The sequence below is a fragment of the Eptesicus fuscus genome, chromosome 17 (assembly GCF_027574615.1).
Source record: "Eptesicus fuscus isolate TK198812 chromosome 17, DD_ASM_mEF_20220401, whole genome shotgun sequence".
In the NCBI taxonomy this organism is placed as follows: Eukaryota; Metazoa; Chordata; class Mammalia; order Chiroptera; family Vespertilionidae; genus Eptesicus; species Eptesicus fuscus.
In genome coordinates, this window is record NC_072489.1 from 52,247,959 (window position 1) to 52,260,038 (window position 12,080).

General features: G+C 57.7%; 1 protein-coding gene across 1 annotated transcript in view; it reads right to left on the reverse strand.

Annotated features, from left to right (window-relative positions):
* The window catches only part of AFAP1L2 (actin filament associated protein 1 like 2), an 84,313-nt gene that overhangs the window by 9,193 nt on the left and 63,040 nt on the right, over positions 1–12,080 (reverse strand). Inside the window, exons 5-8 of the mRNA XM_054729137.1 lie at positions 10,816–10,906; positions 5,295–5,500; positions 3,440–3,619; positions 1,245–1,334 (exon numbers count right to left, since the gene is read on the reverse strand). Coding sequence (XP_054585112.1) covers positions 1,245–1,334; positions 3,440–3,619; positions 5,295–5,500; positions 10,816–10,906 — 567 coding nt within the window. The remainder of the gene's footprint in view (positions 1–1,244; positions 1,335–3,439; positions 3,620–5,294; positions 5,501–10,815; positions 10,907–12,080) is intronic.

Sequence of the window (12,080 nt, forward strand, 5' to 3'; positions counted from 1 at the left end):
TCGGAGGAGGGCCGGCATGTCTGCACGGGCCAGAGCATGATCTGAATCCCGCTGGCGCATTCTCCAGCTGGGGGGGGGTGCTCCGGGAGCCCACTATGCACGCGTGTAAAACAGAGATGGCACCCCCCACTAGGCATTCCGGGGCTGCTGTTAGAACGGGAAGCATCTTGCTTGGTCGGTGTGGGTCAGTGGTTGAGCGGTCGACCTATGAACCAGGAGGTCACAGTTCGATTCCCGGTCAGGGCACATGCCTGGGTTGTGGGCTCAATCCCCAGTGGGGTGTGTGTGTGCGTGTGTGCAGGAGGCAGCAGCTAATCAATGATTCTCGTCATTGATGCTTCTATCTCTCCTCCTCCCTTCCTCTCTGAAATCAATAAAATATACTTTTTAAAAGGGAAATAGCATTAGATCATTCCAATCAAGCTTCTTCTGGAACTGCTTACTCCAGACTCTGCAAAATAAGCCCTGGGTCTCCCAGCCACAGGGCAGGACCAGGGCGGATGCGCCCGCCAGGGAACTCTGCCTGCCGGGTCTTTAGGGACTGAGCTCACGTCTCACCCCAACGCGAAGAGCACCCACGCCTACTCTGGCTTTGTTTATGGTCCATGACCGAGAGAGAGAGACAACGGACAGCCCTTCTTCAGTCCCCCCGGAACGGCCTGTGCCTCCTCCCTGCTCCAGGCCTCGACTTCCCTCCCGTTCAGGGGTGGGGTCCCCACGATGAGACGCAGTGACCCTCTGCCTGCGCTGTGCATGCCCAGGCTGCGGGGCGCCGACCTGCACATACTCAGGGCCATGAAATGTCACCCCTGGGGGGAGGCCTCCCCGTTGGTCAGCAACCAGCGCAACTTCCTCGACTCTGACCCTCCGGCGGGGGCTCCGCAGCTCCATGCACATGAGCACCAGGGCCCTTTGGCTCAGTGCCCCGGCCCCCGGACCTCTGCTGGGGGGTCAGCGGGAAGAAAGAGCTTCGCGAAACAAGCCTCGCTGCTGGGGATTGGAGGGCAGAGAGCCTCTGTCCCAGCAGAGCCTCCCCCCCCCCCCCCCCACACACACACACCCGCTGCCCAGCGAAGCAAGAAAGTAGTTCAGGGCCGTCCGCATCGCCAGTTTCCCTGCCACGCTGAAGCCACAGCCCGTAGCCAGGCCTTGCCGGTTTCTTGTTCCTTGGGCTGAATGTGGAAACAAAGCTTCCCGTTTTATACTTTTAATTTTTACGGAGATAAATGGAACTGAATTCTCACCTTCTGACAGCTCAGGCGCTGGGCCTCCGGGGAGTACTGGTTTCCCTCGGCCGCACCGTCTGAAGGCAGGCCGCTCACCTCCTGGATGACCTGAGGGGGAGGGAGCCATCAGCCGAGGCCCAGGCCCCCAAGTCCTTCTGGCCCACCCTGAACTCACAGATGGAAGCTGGAGCCCCTCGAGGTCAGGAGAGAGTGGGTACAGGTGAGGGAGAAGATGCACGATTTCCCCAGGACACAGAACCACCCCACTCCCAACACCTGGCCCACATGTGGCCTGGGGACCACGCCGGGCAGGCTGCGATGGGGGGTGAGGGTGGGCGGGTTGCTCAGGCCCTCTCTCCTGCAGGCCCCCACGTGTTTGGGGGATGGACAAGGCTGGGGGCGGGGTTTTACAATCAAGCCCACAGATGGCCATGGCAGACAGCCCTCCGCCCTGTGGGCCTGGGCTGGGGCCACGCAGGTCAACACGAAGCAGCACCCCGTGCCCACAGCCGGGGCCAGTAGGAGGTTCCCACAGGGTGACCGCCAGGGTAGCCACAAACATCACAAACATGCTGCCCAGCCAGAGCCCTTGGGAGCCGTGGACTTAGCAAGAGTGATTTCAAAGACCCTCCTCTTCCAGTCTCTGCCTGGAGCAGTTTACGAAAAGGGGTTAAAATCAGAAAAGCCAAAGAACAAAAGGAGAAATAGCTCTGGGATGGAGAAACCCAAGGCCTTTCTCGTTCCTGACATTGACCTGGGGTCTGAGCCTCAGTCACCACATCTGTAAGATGGGACAATACCTATGCCACGGGCAGCTGTGGGGTCTGGTGTGTCATGTACCCAGGATAGGAGAGGCACGTTCCTTGCCACCGTGTTAGCGGGGTTTGGGGGGGTGGGGTGGGGGCTGCCCAGGGGAAGCATGCTAAGCCGGATGTCCAGGCCCCGGGGCGTGCGGGTTCCACTGCTCTGGGACAGTTGTGCTCTGTGCCTTCCTTTTCTGGAACTCTGTCCCATATCAACATCCCCCATTTACTGTCATATCCCTGTCCCAGCCGGCGGGCACAGGTGTCATGCAGAGCTGAGACAGAGGCCGGGGCAGGCAGGTAGATTTGACAGAACAGATGTGTCTGGTCCAGGGCCCCTTGGACAGGCTGACCAGCCCCGCCTGCCCAACTGCAGGTGTGCACAGCTTCTCAAGAGCCAGGCCCCCACGGCCAAGTCCACTTCTGCGCTCGTCTGACCAGGGAGGACAGGGCCTGTCGGTGAAGGCCGACAGAGCGGCTGTGTCTTCTCAGTGTTCTTGTCTTTAAACCACCAAGAGGGGGCGGGGGGCGGGCAGGGGTCTCAGGAAGAGGGTGCGAGTGGGGAGGGAGGCTGGAGTCAGGGGAAGGACAAAGGGGGTTAAGGTGGCAGAGGAACAGCGCCCGGCAACTGGAGCAAGAGCGGTGTGTGCGTGCAGGTGTGTGTCCTTGTAAATGTGTGTGTGTGTGTGCATGTGTACAGATGGGGGTGCAGGGCTGACAGGAGGCTCCTGCTTTGGAAATGCATCCACGTGGCTGTAATGGAGGAGGGGGTGTGGGTAGGGGTAAGGAGGGTGAGGGCCTCTCTGGCCTCACCATGGGACCTGCTGGGTTTGGAGCGTCCTCTGCAACTGTGGCCCCTTCTCGGCACAAACCTCACACCTTCCGGGATGGTCCCGCTCATCTGTAATACGGGGCGGGCAGGCCCCTCCCAGGGGCTGCGTTTCGTGGCCGCGTCACGGTAAGTGTAGGCAGAACGCAGGGCCGCGGTCAGGCGGTTCTAGGTTTGAAACCAGATGCTGCCCCTCCCCGGCCCGGTGACCTCCCTCAGCCCTAACCTCCGTTCCAAAATGGGGACGTTCGCAAGGCCCCGCTCCCTGCCGTGTGGTTAAACCTGTTACGAGTGCACGGCCCCTGGCAAGTGCTTACAAATGGCAGCTGTGTGGGTTCTTCCCTAAGGAGGCTGGTGATGCCTCCCTGGGGGCCAGAAAACAAGAGGATTTCGACCCGAGCCCAGTCCAGGCGCCCGAGAAGGGTGTCAGCCTCGCAGCCGAGTCTGCGACCCACGTCCCTTAGACCGATGGCGGCCGCTCAGCACGCAGGGGCCCTGGGAGCTGGATCACAGACCCTCTACCCTGGACAGCACCCTCCTTGTGGGGGAAGCCGGGGAGCCCGGACGGCAGGGCCCCTCACCCGGAGCCACTGCTCCGCCTGGTCCTTGCTCTGCAGGCCCAGGACGATGACGTCGGCGTTCATCGGCGTGATCTTCAGCTTGTGCTCCTTCTTCCGCACTTGCTTCTCCTTGTGGACCACGCTGCTGCCCAGCAAGTTCACGTCCAGCTGCGGGCTGTGGTCCTTGGAGGATCTGTAACACTGGGAGGAAAGAGACGAGACGCTGCTGGGCAGGGGTGCCAGGCCTCGCCGGAGTCTGCAGAGAAGGGGCCGCCGGGCACGGCAGGACCCACGGAGACCTGGGTTCTGCCCAATAAAACCGGAGGACCAGGGACCCTAGCGCAGCTGCAGAGCCGGAACCGCAAACAGCGGCAACTCGGTCTGAGCATCAGACCAGCCGGCTGCCTCGCTGCCTGCCGCCGCCTCCTCCTCTCTGGCCTCAGCCAGGGGTGCCCCGGGACCCTGCTTGTCCCGGCGGCTCTAATCGCTGCAGGCCTGCGCTGGCTCCTAAAACACAACCTCCGAGGGCGACTCTCACTCAGGGTGGAACCCGCTTGTCCCACTTCTCCACCGCTGCATTGCCGGCTCAGCTCCCCCAGTCAGGGGTCCGTAGGGAATGAAGACTAAATTGTTCCTCCCCTTGGTTAGGAAGGTGACGTCATTAGCAAGGGAAAAAAGGGGCTTTCGCCCAGCCGGCGTGGCTCAGTGGTTGAGCATCGACCTATGAACCAGGAGGTCACAGTTCGATTCCTGGTCAGGTTGTGGGTTCGGTCCCCAGTGTGGAGCGTGCAGGGGACAGCAATGAATGATTCTCCCTCATCATTGATGTTCCTATCTCTCCTTCTCCCTTCCTCTCTAAAATCAATAAAAATATATTAAAAAGAAAAAAAGAAAGGCACTTTCTCCTCCTGCCAGAGAAAATACTGGGCCCCTCAGTTTCTCATGTGTACAAGGGGGGTCCTCCCAGGATCACCCGATGGACCAGCTGCACAGAGCAGGGCACGCTGTAACCAGCGAAGAAAGGGTGCTTATAACGATGCCCTGGAACTTCAAATCAGGACCAAGAAATGAAATTTAAATAACAGGAAACCGGGCTGTGTTCAGGATAATATCTTTTGATTCCTTTATGGGTCTTGTCTTATGATCACGAATTCAAAACACTATGACTTCTGAGAAGACACCTAACCTGTGATTTTCATGCTGCACACGCACAAACGCAGCAGCCAGGACTGGGGGCGCCCTGACAGGGCAGCAGGCCCCACCCACAACCCCCAGTGGCCAGGATGGGAGGAAGAATGGGCCCTCAGGCCAGGGAACAGAAAGGTCCCTGGAAAAAAATGGGGAGGGGAAGGGATGGGATGGAATGGGATGGGGGTGGTCATCTTAGTCCCCTGTGAGAGTTTGATGAAAACCATTAGACTTTCTAGTTCAGAAAAAGTGCATTCTTAGAAGCTTGATCAGATTCAGGTGTAATTATTTTGGGGGCAGTAATAAACCATAAAAACCAAATTTGAAAAAAGAGCATTCAGCCCAGCTGGAGTGGCTCAGTGGTTCAACTTCAACCTATGAACCAGGTCACGGTTTGATTCCCCGTCAAGGCACATGCCTGGGTTGTGGGCTCGATCCCCAGTGTGGGGCGTTGCAGGAGGCAGCCGATCGATGATCCTCTCTCATCATTGATGTTTCTCTCCCTCTCTGATAACAATAAAAGTATATTTTAAAAACAAACATTCATGCATGCATGCAACGTTCTACATACAGTTTCAGGTTAGGGAGAGGTAAAAATCTGGCAGAAAGGGCTCTGACCACCTGGTATTAGGGACCACCCCCTCCCCCTAAAAAGAGAGAGACCAGAATGCGACCGGAGACCACTGACCAGGAGTCTGGTGTCCCGGATGACGCACAGCTGCTTGGCCCACTGCCCCAGCCACTTCTTGCGCCACAGGAAGGCGCAGATGCGGGCGTCGCGCATCAGCTCGATGCTGGCCTCCGGGGAGGGCCACTGGTAGGGGGCCGACTTGCCCTTGCTGCCTTCATCCTCGTCGTAGGACTCGTAGGAGCTGCTCACGGCCTCTCCGTCCTCTGCAAGGCACACCCACTAGGTCACATCCCCGAGTCCCCGCCGGACAGGGCAGGGGATGCTCCAAACATGCTGGTTTGTTCAGGAGGGAGGGAAGCAGGCAGCAGGTGGGAGCAGCCACTGGCCCCGGGCCCCAACCCTCCCGCCTCTCCTTTGCCCTCGAACCAGCCCCCCTCGGCTGCCAACCACAGACCAGGCAGTTTCCGGTCCCAATCCCGCTGAGCAAAGCGGCTTGGGTGCTGCCCCTGGCCACATAGACAAATGACTTAAAGCCAGAAGCCCTTCCTTCTTCCTCCTCACATCCTGCCATCTCGGGCTCCAGAGAAACCTGATGGGACGCTGTCCCCGGACGGGCCTCTGGCTGTGGAGACGGCCAGCGCCCCACTCGGGACCTCTGTCTCTTCATCTGTGGGGTGGGGGCCTTCCTGACCCGCTCTCTGTCATCTAAGTGGCCGGGAGGGAGGGGTCGCCATCGGAGCCCAGAGCCGGGCACATGGCAAGCCTCTGACAGCTGCCTGCCCCGTCCCTGGTTCTATCCCAGGGGCAGGGAGGCGATGTGGCTTCTGGGAAAGAAAAGGCAGAATAAACCGTGGCAGGAAATGCTTTCTGGGGAAGGGGCCATCTTGCCATTCCTCAGTGCCCTCTCCTAGTCATAACCTTTAAAAAAAAAAAAAACCATCCTCATCCTCCATGGACCGCATTCCGTTCCCTGCCACTGAACATGGCCCAGCACAAGCCTAGCTCCTTCTACTTACCCCCAGCCCATACACGTCCGCCCCTCTGTCAATGAGCCAACCTCACATTTTCCTTCCATTCAAAATGATCCGCAAACTCCTCAAGCGCAAACTGGACCCAAATCTATGCACACTCCACACACCTCACTTTCTGCCCCCACACTCTGCAAAATTTGCTCTATTCTCCCAGCCTCGCTGTGCTATTCGAGGCCAACAAAAACTAGGTGAAGAAAAATAAATAAATCAGTAACATCCAAAAAACAACAACAACAACAAAACACGGAATCCTATTGTAACCTTGACGCTGCTCCAGCCTCTGCTTGAATTCCCCAATGGACAGGGAGCTCACTACCTCACAACTGCTTCCATTGCTGAGCAGCTCTAACAGAAGTGGGCCCCTCATCGCCTTTCCTTCCTTGTGACGGCGACAGACACGCTCTGTGTCCCTGAGTCAGGATGGGGGAAGCCCCCTTCCCATGAGAGACACCTCATGGGCCCCTTGTCTTCCCCCAGGAGCCCCCCGATGATCTGCACAGCCAGGCTCCTGCACACGAAGAACACAGACCACATTTGAATTTTATTATGGGAAATGAAAGAGCCCACCGCCAGCGTTATTCTGGCCACAACACCAATGAAAATGCGCTTTCGGTTCTTTTACTCTTTCTAAAAATAACACTCTAAGTATCTTCCTATCAGTTTTCTTTGAAAGCAGTGTGGTACTGCTCCCCTTCGTGGCCTAACACAGATGCTGCACAGTTCGTGGTTTTACACCTGTTACGTGAGCAAGGATTGAAAACAGCGGCGCTCCCCCGCAGGGGACCCGGAGCTCGCCTATGGCTGGTGGCAACGTCCATCAACCCAAGCCTCTCAGAGAACAGTCTGTCAGCCTGCTGTTTCAAGAGCCATAAAAACACCCACACCCTTTGACCCAGAAATCCCGGTCCTGGGAGCTTATCCTAGGAAACTAGTTTTTTTTTTTAAAGGAAGGAAGGGGGAAGGTTACATGCATTAAGATATTAATTCAAGCCATTTCACAGTCAGCAGGAGGAGAAGGGGGAAGTATGATTTCATCCACTTAGGAGCATGCATGCAAGTGCAGTCGATGAAAACTACAGACTATTCTGCAACTCGATAAACTCGGTGAATACGACAGCAGGAGAAAGCATGCTTACAATTTACGGGCAAACAGATCAGCACTGATGGCAACGGGGGGGGTTCACAATAGTTGGCTGGATCTGCTGGGAGGATGAGGGTGATTGTAGTTTGAAAAAGTCCTCACTGTCAGCATTGCCATAAGTGAGATAAGAATCGGGCAAGGTCACTGGGACACTCCAGAAGCAACAAAAATTCAGGCGGGAGGCTGCAGAGTTCAGGGTGAAGAAACTGGCCAAGTCCCCCAGCTGTTTTGTGTTTTGGGGTCTGCCCCACGTGTTCCAGGGAGAAATCTAACACCTGTCCGTCCACCTCCAGGGATGGGGGGGAGACAGACAGGGAAGCTAATTGAGAAAAAAGCATATCATAGTATCTCAAGCTACCCGGAGCAGCTTGGAGGAAGTTTAGAGCGAATGTATTCATTTTATTTCCCCCTAACCTAGGCCAGTGGTCGGCAAACCGCGGCTCAAGAGCCACCTGCGGCTCTTTGGCCCCTTCAGTGTGGCTCTTCCACAAAATACCACGTGTGGGCGCGCACGTACAGTGCGATCGATTGAAACTTCGTGGCCCATGCGCGGAAGTCGGTTTTCGGCCTGGGCGAGTCTATTTTGAAGACGTGGTTCTAACGCCGAGCCACACTCAAGGGGCCAGAGAGCCGCATGTGGCTCGTGAGCCGCGGTTTGCCGACCACTGCCCTAAAGGGCCATCACAGCACCACCATAAACACTGGATGTTCTTAAAACAGACACTTAGCTTCCAGGGCCCCCGGTGACCAGGCGGCAGGCAGGATGGTCAGATAATCCCATCCCCGTGCTGGCTGCGCCCTCTGTCCCTGTAACCTGTCCGTGGGAGAGGGCAGAACAACCAAGAAGCACCGAGTCCTCCGGCCACACGGACGGATGCCACAGGCAGGGGTCTATGGAAGGACGGCACCCGGCATGCGGGACCCAGGCGGGAGGACAGGGACAGAGCGGTGGCCACGCCAGGGGCATGCACCCCGCCTCTGAGAGCCAGGCAGCAGGCACGGGATCACTGGCATCCCAGCTCTGGGGACAAGCAGTACCCAAGGTGATGGTGGCGTAAATGACTCCTTCGGGCACCTGCGCCCATCTGGGGACTCCGGTGGAGGGGACTCTGCCGGAATGACCTGTGTGATGGCCAGAAGCACAGACAAGGGCAAGATGGAGAGAGACAAGGTGAAGAGAGAGGGGGACAGACCACGCGCAGACACCGAGAGAGACCCGGATGAGGCGGAGCGGCTGCCTGCCGCCAGGACTTCGTGCTTTCTCAGTGCAGGCGTGGGCTTGTCAGGAGAGGCCCCGGCCCGCCACGGACTTCATTTCCCAGCCCCCTCACATCCACAGCCGGCTCGTCACCAGTGTGGCGCGTGGGTAGCAGCAGTGCGTGTCACTTCCAGCTGGCGCTTCTCGGAAGCACACTGGGGTTTTCCCACGCTCTCTTTGCAGAGGACTCTGCGGCCTCAGAGGCGGCCGAGCCCGCCCTGGAAGGAGCTGGGGAGCCCGCACTACCTGCCGACCAGCGATGCCACACTGACCCGTCCGTGGGCGAGAGCAGATCGGTGTGGTGTTACCAGGAACTGAAAGGGGGGCACCGTGTTACAGCAGCTGTCATTACCCCAACAGGAGGCATCGTCAGTGAAGGGGCGGATGTCTTGGGCAAGCAGGACAGACCCGACTGTCCCCTGCCCGGGCCACCGGCACATAAGGAAGTGATGCTGGGAGAGAGGAACCTGACTCTGGTTCAGAGGAACCTGACTCTGGCACAGCCAGGTGGGCAGTGTGGGGACAGTGCTGAGAGAGCCGGACCAGAAACCGAGACGCTGGTCTTGGCAGGAAGTCAGCGACATCGCTTGCTGTTGGCCAATGCCCCGGCCCTTCCTCCTGCTGTGACCTGCGTGTCCACCACTCACACGGGTGTGGGGACCACGGCCAGGAACCGAGAGCGGGCCGGGTACGTCCCAGGTGGCGCCCCCTCTGCAGGGCAAGTGTGGCCAGTTCTGCCCATGTCGCCCTCGGCCCTTGTCCTGGCAGGAGGGGAAGGCAAGCTGGCCTCTTCCCAACCCTCCCGCTGCCCGTGGGATGACTACCCCCTCCCCTCAGCCCCCCGCATCTTGGCTAAAACCAATATGAACTCATAGCCCAGAGACAGACACCAAGAAACTCGGGTCCTTCTGACCACTTGTTTGTGTCGAGATGTAGTGTCTGCCCCGCAGACAGGACCCTGCGAGCGTCGGGGAGGCAGGCCCCGGCCGGCACGGGCCACACCCAGGAGAGCACCCCAGGCTTCAGATACCACGGAGGTGAGGTGCCCACCGCGGTGAGTCACTTCTTCCTCCTCCTCCCAGACGCAGCCAGACGGGAGCGACACGCCCGCAGCGTCGGTCTGAAATCACGGCTCGGCCGGTGGCTGCAAAACATCTCCCACGCTCACAGGGTTCAAGCTACGGGACGTCTGCCCACCACGCCGGCCTCTCCGAGGAAGAGAACCTCAGCCCGAACGGGCCCCCGCCTCCCACACACAGTTCCTGGGCCGAGGGCAGCGGGGGAGCGTGAAGACATGGCCTCCGACCCAGCTCCGAGGGCCTGCCCGGCTCATCCCCGGGCCCTTCTCTGTGGAACCAGCAACGCCCCCTGCAGTTCATTCCCACGACCAGGGGCCTCCTCTCTTACGTCTGCAAAGTGCTTTATGCTCTCCAAGACCTTTCGCTTACAGGGAAGGGGGTACAAAGGAGGCAGTGAGAGGACCGGAGTCCAGCTGCCGGGAAGAGAAGGCCACAACCATCTCTTCCTTCCAGAACCTGGGAGCCTGTGTTAAAGAATTCCTACACGGCCCGGCCAGTGTGGCTCAGTGGTTGAGTGTCGACCTATGAACCAGGAGGGCACGGTTCGATTCCTGGTCAGGGCACATGCCCGGGTTGCAGGCTCGATCCCCAGTGGGGGGCAGGCAGGAGGCAGCCGATTGACGATCCTCTCTCATCACTGATGTTTCTGTCTCTCCCCCTCCCTTCCTTTCTGAAATCAATAAAAATATATCTTTGTAAAAAAGAATTCCTACACCAAGAGATGGAGAACCTACAGGGTGTGACTTCCTGACTCCCAACACACCTCTCTTCCGACACATTTCTGTGCTGAATCCAGGCACAGCCAGGTGGGAACACCCAAAACATTGGGCCTCTAAACCAGCTCGCTGTGGGCCGTCCCAACCCCTCCTTGCAGGCGGCGGGGTCTGCTGCAGGTCTCAGCTCCCCACTGAGCAGAGGCTCAATGCTCTGTGGCCAGTTCTCAGCTTCAGCCACGCCCTCTGGTAAGAGCAGCCCAGGCTGTCCTTGCTGCCAGCACCCATCTGTGCAGGAAGCGGTTTACCCCCACCCCCACCCCCACCCGAGTCCCAGCCCCGGCCCCGGGATGTACCATGGAGGGACATGTCATATGGCTCAGCCTCTTCATAGTAACCCTCTGGAGACTCGATCTTTGGGATGGAGAGCTGTTTCCGTTCTGGAATCTGTGGTATGAACGAATAAAACATTTTTCAGATACGATACACCGGCAACAGCATGGAATTAACCCTCTGGGTGGAAAGAGGGGGAGCCCAGGAGAGAAAATGCTCGGTTGGACGTCAAGCAAGTTGGGAGGGAGGACTCGGACCACCGGGACCCCATCCGCTGTGTCTGCACTGCATCCGGTGAGGGCTGTGGGCACACTGCTCAACCCCGCCGAGACCAGCTTTCTCCTCCTCAAGGTGAGGCTCACTCCCCCACCGCACACACCAACTATCCTTACACACGTGACACCCAATTCACAAAGGCCAGAAGGTGTCAGGCTGTTGTGGTGGCTAAATAGAATATACTTTCTAAAAAGACAAGGACTGCCAGGCCAGTGTTGCTCATGGTTGAGCGTTGACCTATGAACCAGGAGGTCGCCAGTTCGATTCCCGGTCAGGGCATGTGTCTGGGTTGCAGGCTCCATCCCCAGTGTGGGGGCTGTGCAGGAGGCAGCCTGTCCATGATTCTCTCTCATCATGATGTTTCTCTCTCTCTCTCTCTCTCTCTCCAAAGTCAATAAAAACATTAAAAACCAACAATAAGACAACACTAATCACAGGTCCATGGAGGAAAATGACCAGGTTCCTAAGGATTCAGAAACTTTTACCATAATACGTTCAATCATTCATTCAACAAATACTAGATGGCTCCCGCATATTAGCTGCGCGGGACACACTCCTGTGGTCAAGAAAGACCTAACTAGATAGGGAGCGTTCACAGTTCCGGATCAAGTGCATCGTGAACGGTGCTGTAATAGACAAGGTCAAGTTCGGTGGGAACCAGGAGGGTGTGAGGAACATTTAGGACCAAGGAAGAAGGATGCCCAGAGGATGGGACCTTGGAGCTGCGGCTCAAAGACAACCACAAGGTTCGTATGTGGCATTGGGGTGGAGTGCGCACAACTGGAATAGAGCCACCTCATTACACTGACACCATGGCCCCATCAGAGGTCAAAGGAGCAAGGGAGCCTAATGTCCCGGGGTTAGGGATAAAGAACTATTCTTTCTTCTTCTTCTTCATCATCATCATCATCATCATGAAGATTATGAACATGAAGTGAAGATGCAGAAGAGATGTGACTTCAGAAACCTGTCTGCAGGGTCGCAGGAAGAAGGCCACCTGGCTCCGCAGGAT